Source organism: Furipterus horrens, unplaced genomic scaffold, assembly GCF_987537825.1.
Source record: "Furipterus horrens unplaced genomic scaffold, mFurHor1.1.pri manual_scaffold_5, whole genome shotgun sequence".
Classification (NCBI taxonomy): domain Eukaryota; kingdom Metazoa; phylum Chordata; class Mammalia; order Chiroptera; family Furipteridae; genus Furipterus; species Furipterus horrens.
In genome coordinates, this window is record NW_028327175.1 from 179,538,607 (window position 1) to 179,551,402 (window position 12,796).

At 36.6% G+C, this 12,796-nt stretch overlaps 1 protein-coding gene across 1 annotated transcript in view; it reads left to right on the forward strand.

The window, feature by feature from the left end:
- Nucleotides 1-11,797, forward strand: part of ZFAND4 (zinc finger AN1-type containing 4) — a 92,449-nt gene extending 80,652 nt beyond the window's left edge. The window contains exons 8-9 of the mRNA XM_090279526.1: nucleotides 10,504-10,618; nucleotides 11,571-11,797. Coding sequence (XP_090135652.1) covers nucleotides 10,504-10,618; nucleotides 11,571-11,706 — 251 coding nt within the window. The 3' untranslated portion in view covers nucleotides 11,707-11,797. The remainder of the gene's footprint in view (nucleotides 1-10,503; nucleotides 10,619-11,570) is intronic.
- Nucleotides 11,798-12,796: the final 999 nt, after the last annotated feature.

A 12,796-nucleotide genomic window follows, 5' to 3' on the forward strand; every position in this document is an offset into this window, starting at 1 on the left:
ATGTATGAACTTTCAGTGTTACAATTATTTTTTCCTTGACATATATTCAAGTCTATTCTGTCCTAACTCACAGGTTTGTGTTTCACTTATTTCTACTTTCTTAACTCTAATTCAGGCTTCATTGCTTTCTTCACTTCTCTTGTCACTGCTTCTCTGAAATTGCTGTTGTTGAGGTTACCAAAGTCTCCAAAATTTCAAATCCAGGGGATGCTTCTGTATTTTTATGTTACCTGATTATTGTGGCCCTCCTTGAAATAGTTTCTTTCTCTCTCTCAAACACTCTTTCTGGTCTATTACATTGTTGTAAATATATATATTTACAAATTGTTTTAAATATATATATTTTAACCTCAGTTTTCTTTAATACTCATTTACACAGCTCTCTGCTTGTCCTTGAGTATACACTCTTTAGGTTGACTTTATTTAGGTTGGTCAAGTCATCTGCTGCTTCCTGCAGTGGTGACTCCTCAGACTAGAGCTGTGTTAACTTGCTGCCATTTCCTTTCATTAATAACCAAATCATTCTGAATTACCTACAAGAGTCTGAAAATTCTGGTATAAGTTTTATTTAATTGATCTACTGAGTTTTTCCATTGGTCCTCTTTGCTTTTCACTATAGGGTTTCCCAGGAAATTTTATCCAACTTCATAGGGTTGTTTTTTATTTTGTATGTTTTATTCATTATGCTGTTACAGTTGTCCCAATCTCCTTTCCCTTTGTTCTCCTTGACCCAGCAACCCTGCTCCCTCCAGGAGTCCCCCACACTTAGTCCATGTCCATGGGTCGTGCATAAAGCTCTTCTCAACATCCCCCTGTTCATTGCCCACCCTCCTACCATGCTTCTTAATTACTGCACCATTTCCCGCCCTCTCACCCTTCCGCTTCCAAGGTGCCCTCCCCCAACATGCTCCGATACCTATGATTCTGTTCCCACTCTAGTTGTCTGCTTAGTTTACCTTTGTTCCATTCCCTAGATTCTGTTGTTGATAGCTGTGATACTGTATTCATTTTTTTTTTTTTTTTGGTTTTTCAATTTCAGTTGTCCCATTTTTTCCCTATTGCCCACCCACCCAGCCCACCCCTTCTGCCATAATCATATCACTCCCCATTGTCCATGTCCATGAGTCATTTATACATGTTCCTTGACTAAACCCTTTCCTTACTTATCCCCCTTTTCTCCCTGCCCCCTCCCCCGTGTTATTCTGCTCCTTGTCCTATTTCGTTCATTTGTTTATGTCGTTCTTTCGTTTCCTGTATTAGGTGATATCATATGGTATTTTTCTTTCTTTGCCTGGCTTATTTCACTAAGCACAATTCTCTCTAGTTCCATCCATGTTGTCACAAATGGCAGGAGTTCCTTCTTTCTTTCTGCTGCATAGTATTCCATTGATAAATGTACCACAGTTTTTTGATCCACTCATCTACAGATGGGCACTTAGGCTGTTTACAGCACTTAGCTATTATAAACAGTGCTGCTGTGAACATAGGGTGCATAAGTTCTTTTGAATTAGGGTTTTAGGATTTTTCAGGTATCATCCTAGCAGTGGAATCACTGGTTCAAAAGGTAGTTGCATTTTTAGTTTTTAGAGGTAATTCCATACAGTTTTCCATAGTGGCTGCACCAGTCTGCATTCCCACCAACAGTGTAGCAGGGTTCCCGTTTCTCCACATCCTCACCAGCACTTGTTGTTTGTTGATTTGTTGATGATGGCCATTCTGACTGGTGTAAAGTGGTATCTCACTGTGGTTTTTATTTGTATCTATCTCTCTGATGGCTAGTGATGTTGAGCATTTTTTCATGGGTCTATGGACCTTCTGTATGTCCTCTTCGGAGAAGTGTTTGTTCAGTTCCTTTGCCCATTTTTTAATTGGGTTGTCTGTTTTCTTGATGTTAAGTCGTATAAGCTCTTTATATATTTTGGAGATCAGTCCCCTGTCTGAGATATCATTGGCAAATATGATTTCCCATACGGTTCATTCCCTTTTCATCTTGCTGACATTTTCTTTTGCTGAGCAGTAACTCTTTAGTTTGATGTAGTCCCATTTGTTTATTTTTTCCTTTATTTCTCTTGCCTTAGGAGATGTGTCTGTGAAAATATTGTTATGTGGGACATCTGAAATTTTCCTGCCTGTGTTTTCCTCTAGGCCTTTTATGGTGTCACGGCTCACATTGAAGTCTTTGATCCGTCTTGAGTTTATTCTTGTATGTGGTGTAAGTTGGTGGTCTAGTTTCATTTTTTTGCATGTCCCTGTCCAGTTCTCCCAGCACCATTTGTTGAAGAGACTCTTCTCACTCCATTTTATGTTCCTTCTTCCTTTATCAAATATTAGTTGACTGTATAGTCCTGGATTGATTTCTGGACTCTCTATTCTGTTCCATTGATCTGTATGTCTGTTCTTATGCCAGTACCAGACTGTTGATCACAGTGGCTTTGTAGTATTGTTTGATGTCTGGTATTGTGATTCCTCCTGCTGTGTTCTTCTGTCTCAAGATTGCTTTGACTATTTGGGGTCTTTTTTGGTTTCATATGAATTTTTGGAGTATTTGTTGTAGGTCTGTGAAATATGTCATTGGTATTTTAATAGGGATTGCATTGAATCTTTAAATTGCTTTGGGTAGTATGGCCATTTTGATGATGTTGATTCTTCCCATCCAAGAACATGGTATTTGCTTCCATTTATTTGTATCTTCCTTAATTTCTTTCTTCAATGTTATCTAATTTTCAGAGTACAGGTCTTTTATCCCTTTGATTAAGTTTATTCCTAGGTACTTTATTTTTCTTGTTGCTATAGTAAATGGTGGGTTTTTTTTGTTTGTTTGTTTCTGTCTCTGATATTTTATTGTTGGTGTACAGAAATGCCTTAGATTTATGTATATTTATTTTGTACCCTGCTATTTTGCCAAATTTACTTATTATATTGAGTAGCCTTTTAGTGGAGTTTATAGGGCTTTCTATGTATACTATCATGTCATCTGCATATAATGATAATTTTACTTCTTCTTTCCCAATTTGGATGCCTTTTATTTCTTTTTCTTGTCTGAGTGCTGTGGCTAGGACTTCCAACACTATGTTGAATAGGAGTGGAGAGAATGGACATCCTTGTCTAGTTCCTGATTTCAGGGAGAATGCTTTCAGTTTTTGTCCATTCATTATGATGTTGGCTTCAGGTTTCTCATATATAGTCTTAACTATGTTAAGGTATGCTCCCTCTATTCCCATTTTGCTTAGTGTTTTCATCATAAATGGGTGTTGTACTTTATCAAATGCTTTTTCTGCATCTATTGATATGATCATGTGATTTTTGTCTTTCATTTTGTTTAAGTGATGTATTATATTTATTGATTTGCAAATATTAAACCATCTTTGCATCCCTGGGATGAATCTCACTTGATCGTGGTGTATGATCTTATTAATGTGTTGCTGGATCCTGTTTGCTGATATTTTGTTGAGGATTTTAGCATCTATGTTCATCAGTGATATTGGCCTGTAGTTTTCTTTCTTCATTGTGTCTTGACCTGGTTTTGGAATTAGGGTCATACTGGCTTCATAGGAAGAGTTTGGGATTTTTCCCTCTTCTTGGATATTTTGGAATAGTCTGAGGAGGGTAGGAGTTAGTTCTTCCCTAAATGTTTTGTAAAATTTGCCTGTGAAGCCATCCGGTCCAGTGTTTTTGTGTGCTGGGAGACTCTAGATTACTGTTTCAATTTCCTTCTTTGTTACTGGTCTGTTGAGACGTTCTGCTTCTTTTTGATTCAGTTTTGGAAGGTTATATATTTCGAAAAATTTGTCCATTTCTTCCAGGTTGTCAAATTTCTTGCCATACAGTTGTTTGTAGTAATTTCTTACAATCATTTGTATTTCTGTGGTATCAGTCGTGATTTCCCTCTTTTTTTTTGTTTTTGTTTCTGATTTTGTTTATTTGGGTCTTCTCTCTTTTTTTCTTGATGAGCCTGGTTAAAGGCTTGTCGATTTTGTTTATTTTTTCAAAGAACCAGCTCCTAGTTTCGTTGATCTTTTGAATTGTTTGTTCAGTCTGTTTTATTTACTGCTCTGATGTTGATGATTTCCTTCCTTCTTCTTGCCCTAGACTTTGTCTGTTGTTGCTGTGCAATTTTTGTAGCTTTAGGGTTAGATTTTTTTATTTGAGATTATTCTATTCTTTTCAGCTATGCCTATATTGCTATGAACTTCCTTCTTAGGACTGCTTTTGCTGTGTCCCATAGGTTTTGGGCTGTTGTGTGTTCATTATCATTAGTTTCCAGAAACTTCTTGATTTCTTCTTTGATGTCATTGTTAACCCATTCATTAATTATTTAATAGCATGTTATTCATTCTCCATGAGTTTGGATGTCTTTGATTTTTTTCTCTGGGGTTGATTTTTAGTTTCAAGGCATTGTGGTCTGAATAGATGCTTGATATAATTTCAATTTTCTTGAATTTGTTGAGGCTTGTTTTGTGTCTTATCATGTTGTCTATCTTTGAAAATATCTCATGTGCATTTGAAAAGAATGTATAGTTTGCTCCTTTGCGGTGAAAAGTTTTGTATATATCAGTTAAGTCCATGTGGTTTAGTGTGTTGTTCAATGTTTGTATATCCTTGGTGTTTCTTTGCTTCGATGATCTGTCTGTTGTTGATAATGGAGTGTTAAATTCCCCTACTATGAGTGTGTTGCTGTTAATATCCTTCTTGTGGTCTTCTAGTATTTTCTTTATGTATTTGGGTGCTCCTATATTGGGTGCATATATGTTTATCAGTGTTATATCTTCTTGATGGATTGTTCCCTTAAGTATTATGAAATGTCCTTCTTTTTCTCTTTTTATTGCCCTTGCTCTGAAATCCGTTTTGTCTGATATGAGTACTGCTACCCCAGCTTTTCTTTTATGTCCGTTTGTTTGGAATACTTTTTTTGTATAACTTCGCTTTCAGTCTATGTCTTTTGTTTTGAGGTGTGTTTCTTGTAGACAGCAAATATGTGGGTCCTGTTTTCGTACCCATTCCGTTACCCTATGTCTTTTAATTGGAGCATTTAATCCATTTACATTTAAGGTTATTATTGACATGTATTTATTCATTTCGCTTTGTACCTGTGTTTCTCTCCTCTCTTTTTCTTCTTTTTCTTAAAACATTGCCTTTAGCATCTCCTGCAATGCTGGTTTGATGGATATGTATTCTTTTAGTCTTCCTTTGTCTGGGAAACTCCTTATTTCACCTTCCATTTTGACTGAGAGCCTTGCTGGGTAGAGTATTCTTGGTTGTAGGCCTTTGTTTTTCATTGCTTGAAATATTTTTGACCATTCCCATCTGGCTTGTATTGTTTCTGTTGAGAAATCGGTTGATAGCCTTATCAGAGCTCCCTTGTATGTTATTTGTTGTTTTTCTCTTGCTGCTTTTAGTATTCTCTCTTTGTCTTTGAATGTTGCCATTTTAATTATGATGTCCCTTGGAGTGTGTTTTTTTGGGTTCCTTTTTATTGGGACTCTCTGTGCTTTCTGAACTTGCATAACTTTTTCTCTCATCAGGTTGGGAAAATTTTCTGTCAATATTTTTTTATCAGCTTTTCTAGTCCTCATTCTTCTTCTTTCTCTTTTATTCTGATGATTCAGATATTATTTTTCCTCATGCTATCCTGTAAATCACTTACATCTTCTTCATACTTTTTCAGTCTTTTTTCATTTTGTTGTATTGTCTGGGAATTTTTTTCTACATTGTCTTCTAACTCACTGATTCGATCCTCTGCTTTGTTTAGCCTGCTTTTGATTGATTCTACTGTGTTTTTCAGTTCAGAGATTGTATTCTTCATTCTTCCTGGTTCTTGCTAATAGTTTCTATGTCTTTTTTTATGCTGGTGTAGTTCTCTGTAAGTTTCCTGTAATTTTCTTGGAACTGTTGGTAACTTCCTTGGAGGTTGTTGTAATTGTTTTTGAGGTTGTCGAGTATATTGAGTTTCTTCACCATCATTGTTTTGAATTCCATGTCTGACATTTGGGCTATGTCTATACCATCTACCTCTCTTTCTGGGGATTTCTCTTTTCTTTTCATTGAGAGTTTGTTTCTTCATCTTCCCATGTTGGATTTTTTTTGTTTGTTTTTGTTTTTTGGATTTTTCTGCTTTGACTTCCCACCTTTGTGGTATGAGATTCTTTATAGGAAATCTGGAGATTTCAGTGGTGCAGTCAATTTGATGTCCTGAACCTGATGTTCTTGGGGTACCCTTTATGTCATTTGTTTATGCTGTCTGGTTATATTTCAGATGCTCTTTGGTGGAATTTTCCCTTTGCCTAGTTGATTGAGAGTCACTCTATCTCCTTTGTCTTGAGTTCTTTTGTGGAGATGCTGTTAAAAACATAAACACACAGCCCAGGCAGGAAACCCACACCCTCAAAAATATCCTCCACCCTTTATCTTGCTATTGTCAGCCAATGAGCCAGTATTAATATAAATGTAGAGAGATTAGGGCTTTTATACTATAGGAAAAATAGATCAGAGTTGTTTTTAAGGAGGAAAAATATGATTTTTGAGTGAGGGGATGATAGATTAGTAATAGTGGCAAGTAGTGTCGAGACTATGCAGGACAGTAGGTAATATTTACATTGTATGTTAATAATAATAAAAGAAAAAGAGGGAAGAATGCAGAATATAGTAAGAAAGTGTAATTGTATAGTATTAGATTTATAAAGTAGTTATATTCTGTTTATTTAGTGTGAAAGGGAGACTAAACAAAACAGACAAACAAATAAAAATTAAAGGGGAAGGATGAGAAGGAGAGATGGTATGAAACAAATTAGAGATAGTTTAAAAATTTTTTAAATAAAAGTAAAAATTAAAATTAAAATTAAAAATAAGAAATTAAAAAAATTAAAATAAAATACAAATAAAAAAACTAAAACAAATAAAAATTAAAAATATATATATACAAAAGGCAAGTTTTTACTCAGTTCAGCCTTTGTGTGTCATCTTCTTTTTCTGGATCCACAGCTGGTTTAATGAAGCAGGCCAGAGGTTCCTGATCCTTGCAACAGCGGTGTGCGCCTGCGTGTAGACTTGGTCGCCCACCCAGGTTACTTCCTCGCGCCCGCAGTGGCCAGTGCGTTCGTTTGTCACCTGTTTGAAGCCGGCCGGGGTGCTTGTTCGCGTGCACACGTGCGCGGACAAGGTGACCTGCATGCTAGCCTCAGGCCTGCCAAGCTGCGCCCCGGGAGTTGGTCTCTCTCCCCTTGGGGCGGGGCCCTGGACACTTGTGCACGGCGGAAGTGAGCATCTGTGAGTCACCACTGCCCGCTGTTCCCACACCCGCCTGGGCAGCCACGAGCAGAGCCCATGCAAGTGGGCTGTGCTCACACCTGGCGCCCACTAGGGCTGGCCAGGGGTTTCTGTGCACGGTCTTCTGCATGCCCAGCGGGCCTTCCCTGTGCCCATTGGGGCACTGACCTTATGTCTGTTGGGGTGTGTTCGAGGGGCACCTGGACGCGCGGCTGGCAACCTGGCTGCGCGCCTGCGCCAGTGTATGAGGGCACTTCCCTGTGTGTGCCTGCATGACCCAAGGGGAGGGTTCGGGAGTGGGCGAGCGCACTTCTGTGTCTGCACTCCTCAAGAATGTCCTATCATCCCCAACCTTTCCTCCCCTCTCCACAGTACACAAGAGAAAAAAAAAAGAAAAAAGAAAAATCACGTTCACACATGCACAGCAGTATGCTGTTTCTTGTCTTTCAGTGCCAGATGCCACCTGGCCCACTCCTGGCTATGCCAGCAGGCAAAGATCAGCTCTCCTCCTGATTCCTTTCTGGGGAAGACTGTAGTCACTAAAAAGTCTTTGTGTACTTCCAGCCGCAGCTCAGGGAGCAACCCTAGTTAGAAATCTTGTCTTGTCCCTTTTTCCTCCGCTATCCTCACCAAATATGTTGCTCCTAGATGGTTTTGTCTAATCCAGCATTGGCAAGGCTCAACTCCTGCCAGTGTCCAGCTTCTCACCGAGATGTTCTGTCTGCAATTAGTCCAAACTACAGACGGGTCTCGAGAACCAGAAAGCGCAGCCTTGCCTCGCTCCTCCGCCATCTTCTCTGGTCTCTGTTTTCATTTTAAAGTTCATAGTTTTGATATCCTTTTTCTTAAATAAGTCCCTTTAACATTTCATATACTAATGGCTTGGTGATGATGAACTCCTTCAGCTTTAGTTTGTCTGGGAAGCACTTTCTGTGCCCTTCCATTCTGAATGATATCTTTGCTGGATAGAGTAATCTTGGTTATAGGGCCTTGCTTTTCATCACATTGAATACTTCTTGCCAGTCTCTTATTACCTGCAAAGTTTCTTTTGAGAAATCAGCTGACAGTCTTATAGGTACTCCTTTGTAAGTAATTTTCCTCCTCTCTCTTGCTGATTTTAAGATTCTCTCTTTATCCTTAACCTTTGGCATTTTGATTATGATGTGTCTTGGTGTGGTCCTCTCTGGGTCTAGTTTGTTTGGGACTCTCTGCTTCCTGGACTCATATGTCTATTTCCTTCCTTAAATCGGGGAAGTTTTCCTTCATTATTTTTTTACATAATTTTTCAATTTATTGCTCTCCCTCTTCACCTTCTGGCAACCCTATGATTCGGATGTTGGCATGTTTATAGCTGTCCCAGAGGTTTCTAAGCCTCTTCTCATTTTTTAAAATTCTCATTTCCTCCTTCTGTACTGGTTGATGGTTTGTTTCTTTATTATGTTCCAATTTGTTGATTTGAACCCTGGTTTCCTTTCCTTCCCCACTTGTTTTATATAAATTTTTCTTCATTTCAGCCAGGATAGCCTTCATTCTTTCCCCATTCTATTTAATCTTTGTTGTCAGAGTTGTGAGCATCCTAATCACCAATGCCTTAAACTGTGCATCTGTTAAGTTGCCTATCTCCTCATTCATTAGGCGTGCTATCTGCTCATTGCTTAGTTGTGCCACTGGGACCTTGATCTACCCCCACTTCTAGGTCATACTTCTCTGTTTCCTCTTCTTTCTGTGTTTGCCTCTGTGATTTGGGCAAGGGCTGTCGCACCTATTAGGGGTCAGAGAGGGAAAAGTGCCAGTTGCTGCAGTTTTTCCAGGCACTCCTTCCCCTTTCCATACTAAACGAGCTGCCTCCTTTTCAAGACATGCAGCTTCTTTCTGCGCCCCTGCGCCCACTTGCTTTCACAGTCAGAAATAATGAGGCTCTATTTTCCCAAACTCTTGAACTGCAAGCTGTGTGGTCTAGTTTGGGGCTTGAATCATTTCTAGGGTTTAATCAGCACTTATTAACTGAGTAGGTTCTCAGCATTATTTGGAGTAGTTCAGTTGTTTCAAATTTTGTTTCCAGTTTGGGGCAAGATCTGGGAATATACTTTAAACTTATAATAGAGTAGACGTAATTATGCTGGACTGGTATATCCAGCATTTAAGATATACTGTAATTCCAATTTTTTGAACTCTTGAAGAGTTTTTAGAGAATTTTAACTGCCAGATGAACATTAAGTCCAGGCCTCCCAAACCTTTATGAGTAGTGGAGAATAGAAAACCATACCACTGACCCTCAATAGTTTTTCTTCTCATTCCATCTTGCTTTTATTTTCTTTTCCTCTTGCTTCTTGGACTTTGAATACCACCAAACATGGTATACTTGCATTGTTTTTGTAACAACTGTGGACAGTTACTTTGAGCTTCTCTACTTATGAGAGGTTTGTTGGAAATTTGCTCAGTACTAAAAGCATTTCACTTAGTAATTAAAGAAAGAGATTTATTCTTTCTTATACCAAATATGTTATTATTTTTAAGGTGAAAAATCAAGTTGTTACAATCATACAGCATTTAGTAAATGATTTTCTGAATGGTAGCACAGTGAAATCAACCTTATTAGTCATTATTGATAATATATTTTATATAATTATAACATTTAAAATTTTCAAAATGCTTTTTATATGTGAGAACTGTGTTGACCTTAAAACACTTAGAAATCTAGGGAGAAAAATACTTGTCCTGTTATCTTAAAAATTAAAAAATTGAAGTTCTGAAAGAATAATAACTTTCTTGTGGTTTGATGAATTTAATTTCTATGGTGTAATTACGATTAGAAGACCAATTTCATGATACTGTGGTACTCCTTGGTGTGAAAAAAATAGGATGATTATATTGTATGTTATGTTGTTTCTCAGAGGTATCATGAATATAATTTTGAATCAGACATTTTTCTTGATTCACTGTCAAGTTTGATTCACTTTCTATATACTGATTGCCCTTAGAAATAATCAGAAATGTGTTGGTGTGTACAAAACTTCTAAAAATATGAGTCACAGTTAGTTGAAACCTACCACATTTTAAAAATATAACAGTTCTACTGCATCTTCACTTGCAGACACTGTAAATATTTTTAGATACAAAAATAATACAGATTAATTTTTATGAAATAGAAGTTTGCTTGTGTTTTATGTTTCTGCTTAATAGTATTTCACATTTAGAATTTTATGCATGTATTAATCAAGGTGTCCTTTCTCTAAACAGGAGAATATACCCATCACCTTCCACCTGTGCAAGCCCCTATTCAAACAAAAAAGAAAATAAAGCACTGTTTTCATTGTGGGAAGAAAACTGGACTGGCCACTAGCTACGAATGCAGGCATGTTGGCTAGCTGGAAAAGTTGAGATGCTTTCTTTGTGGGGATCCAACTTGGGGATACAATATAGAATGTTCTCAAAGTTGGTTCTTTGTAACATCATTAAATGATGTTCATATAACAGCCCTTATTTTAACCCCTCCTAATTGGCTGAAAGGATAGCTTGTGAATTTCCAAATTCACGAGAACCTTCCCTGCTCTTTAAATTAGGAGATTTAAACCAATGGGAGAGTACATTTTTTTGTCTTAGGATAGATATTTTTGTTTTTGTTTGAGTATAGCTTGAAAGAAAACCTCCTCTGAGATTCTATTTTAAATTTAATGAAAGAGGACTAAAATTAACGTAGCATAAATTTTAACAATTATATGGTGTGCTTTTATCTCAAAACAGATAAATAATATATTTACAAAAAATAATAATTTTTTTCTACCCATAATTTTTTTCATTAGCATTGATTAATATGCTTCAAGGATGGTATCTACTCTTAGACTGAAGCCAGACATTAAAAATAACTGCCATTTTTTAGAGAGTATTCTATTCAAATAGAAACAGCTTATCTTGTTACTAGAAAAAGTTTTTAAGTCCTTCATGGCTTAGTTAGGTTTTATTTAATTTTTAAATGAGATTAATTTCTCAGAAATCCATAGTTCTCCCAGTTTTAAATAGTTAGCATGTTTATCAGCTTTTGCAATTTTACTACTTCATAAAGGTCTATACCCCATTTCATTCCATACTGTGTTCTTTATTATAAATGCATATTCATAGACAATTAACTTGTTCTTTTGGGGGATGCTTGTGCTTCTTTATGAGTGGAGGAGAAATGTCAGTGCTGAAATTGCTAAAGAGAACCAAAGGGGTCCTGTTGAACTACCTGAAGTCAAGCTCTGATCTTCCAAAGAGATGAGTCTCCAATGAAAATGTGACTATTTATATAAACTTTCTTTGTGCTTTAGATGTGGAAACAACTTCTGTGCATCTCATCGCTATGCAGAAACTCATGGCTGCACCTATGATTACAAGAGTGCAGGGAGGAGATACATACAGGAGGCAAATCCTGTGATTAATGCACCAAAGCTCCCCAAAATTTAACTCTTGCTCTGCACCTGGCTGTTCTCACCAAGGAATCGTATTACAATGACAAATAAAAGAAATATTGTTTAGACTGCATTAATTTTGTTCTACTCCAAAGTATTTGCCAAATAACAAAAGCATACAATGCATACTGTTGGTGAATGAGAATGCTACTATATTTGACATCTTTATTCTTTGGTTAATCAAAAGTTTTAAAAGTAGTTTTAAAAACTTTAAACTATAATGATTTTGCTTTGTTATTGCATGTCTTGTGTTAAATATTTTATATATTTGATATTGCAATTTTACTAGACAAGTCTTCAAAAAATACACTTTATGAAGTCACTGTTGACTATGTAATCATCTTCCACATTGTACTGAAATGACCTGTCATATAATGGCACTATTCAAACCTACCACTTTTTTTGTGGGGGTGGGGAGGGTGGAGATTTTTAAAACAAAAATTCCATGTGTGAAAGTTTATTGAGTTTAATTGCAAGTTCCTTATTATTTCATGCTACTTTTTATAAAAAAAAGAGAACATTGGTTTTCCAGTGTGGTTTTAATCAATGTAATTCTTACATATTCACATTGGCATTCAGATATGTATCCATTCTATAAAACAAATCATGTTAATTATGGCACATATTTCTTAAAATACTACTTTTTAAATGGTAATTTTAAAGTGGATATCCCAACTTGTTGCCATTAAATACAGAAACTGACTTTTCACTTTTTGAAAAACAAAATCTCACACAGCTTGGTTTGTTTTTCTTATATGTTGAGTGCCAGAAGAAATTCAAATAAATATTACATTTTATTATAAATTTGGTTATTTGATTATTTAAAATAATTTTATGAGGGTTTTTAAATTTTTCTTGCTTAATCCCTTCATCTTTATCATCCAGTCCCCCTACCTGCCTCCGCTCTAACAGCTGTCAGTCAGTTCTGTGTTATCTATGAGTTTGGTTCTCTTTTGTTTATTAGTTTATTTTGTTCATTAGATTCCACATATAAGTGAAATCATGATACTTGTATTTCTCTGACTGGTCTATTTCACTTAGCATAATACTCTGCAGGTCCATCTGTGCAGCGGCAAAGGGTAAGG